This window comes from Merops nubicus, unplaced genomic scaffold (genome assembly GCF_000691845.1).
Source record: "Merops nubicus isolate BGI_N331 unplaced genomic scaffold, ASM69184v1 scaffold43122, whole genome shotgun sequence".
Classification (NCBI taxonomy): Eukaryota; Metazoa; Chordata; class Aves; order Coraciiformes; family Meropidae; genus Merops; species Merops nubicus.
In genome coordinates this window covers 1-1147 of record NW_008592404.1, presented here as the reverse complement: position 1 = coordinate 1147, position 1147 = coordinate 1, and the positions used below count along the sequence as shown (strand labels likewise).

Genomic DNA, 1147 nt, shown 5'->3' with positions numbered 1-1147 from the left:
GGTGCCCCCAGGAGCTCACTCACCACTTGGACAATCTCAGCCTTCCTCTCGTTCTCCAGGCGCCGCTTCAGGTTCTCCTCCCGCCGCCTCTTCTTCTCCTGGGGGAGCAGCACCAGAACGTTCCCTGGGGTTCAAGCCCACCCAGAAGACAACCAGCACTGCTCAGGGATGCCCAGCACCAGCCTTAGGGGTCCTGGGTCCAGTTCTGGGCTCCCCAGTTCCAGAGAGACCAGGAGCTACTGGGGAGAGTCCAGGGGAGGCTGTGGAGCTGCTGAGGGGCTGGAGCATCTCTGTGCCAGGCCAGGCTGAGAGCCCTGGGGCTGTGCAGCTGGAGAAGAGAAGCCTCAGAGGGGATCTGAGCAGTGCTGAGCAAGAGCTAAAGGGCCCCCGGGGGGCAAGAGGCTGGGGCCAGACTCTGCTCAGTGGTGCCCAGCCACAGGCCAAGGGGCAACGGGCACCAACTGGAACCCAGGAGGTGCCACCTGAGCAGGAGGAGAAACTTCTTGGGTGGGAGGGTGCAGAGCCTGGAGCAGCTGCCCAGAGAGGCTGTGGAGTCTCCTGCTCTGGAGAGATCCCAAACCCTCCTGGCTGTGCCCCTGGGCACCCTGCTGGGGGGGAGCTGCTGGAGCAGGGGGTTGGGGGAGATGATCCCCAGAGCTCCCTCCCAACCCCACTGTGCTGGGATCTGTGAAACTCTCTGGCTCTGAGCCTGTGGCAGCCCCTGGGCAGCAGGCAGCTGCAGGGTCCTGAGCCTGGGGTGCAGCTCTGAGCCCCGTTACCTCTCTCTCTTGTTTCTTGGCCTCCTGCAGCTGCCGTGCCAGGTCCTGGACGAGCTTCTTCTCCTGCCTCTCCTTCAGCTTCCTTGCCCAGGAGGTGCGAAGGGCCTTGTCCTGGATCATGTGTGAGAACCTGGGTGGGCGGAGGGGTCACAAGGGGTCTCGGAGCCCCCAGGGGCTCTGAAGGGCCAGGGTGGTGTGGGGAGGAAGGTAGAGGGGTGTTTATGGGGCTGAAGCTGAGGGGAGAAGGGGGGCAGGGTGTCTCTGTAGGGCCAGCTGCCTCTGGATGAGACTCTCCAGGGTCTCCATGGGGCCAGGGAGCTCTGGTGGAGGCTCTACAGGGTCTCCATGGGGTCAGCAAGTACTGGTGG

At 64.1% G+C, this 1147-nt stretch overlaps 1 protein-coding gene across 1 annotated transcript in view; it reads right to left on the bottom strand.

Annotated features, from left to right (window-relative positions):
* Positions 1-899, bottom strand: part of CCDC86 (coiled-coil domain containing 86) — a 1425-nt gene extending 526 nt beyond the window's left edge. The window contains exons 1-2 of the mRNA XM_008935124.1: positions 780-899; positions 24-98 (exon numbers count right to left, since the gene is read on the bottom strand). Coding sequence (XP_008933372.1) covers positions 24-98; positions 780-899 — 195 coding nt within the window. The remainder of the gene's footprint in view (positions 1-23; positions 99-779) is intronic.
* Between the last annotated feature and the right edge of the window lie 248 nt (positions 900-1147).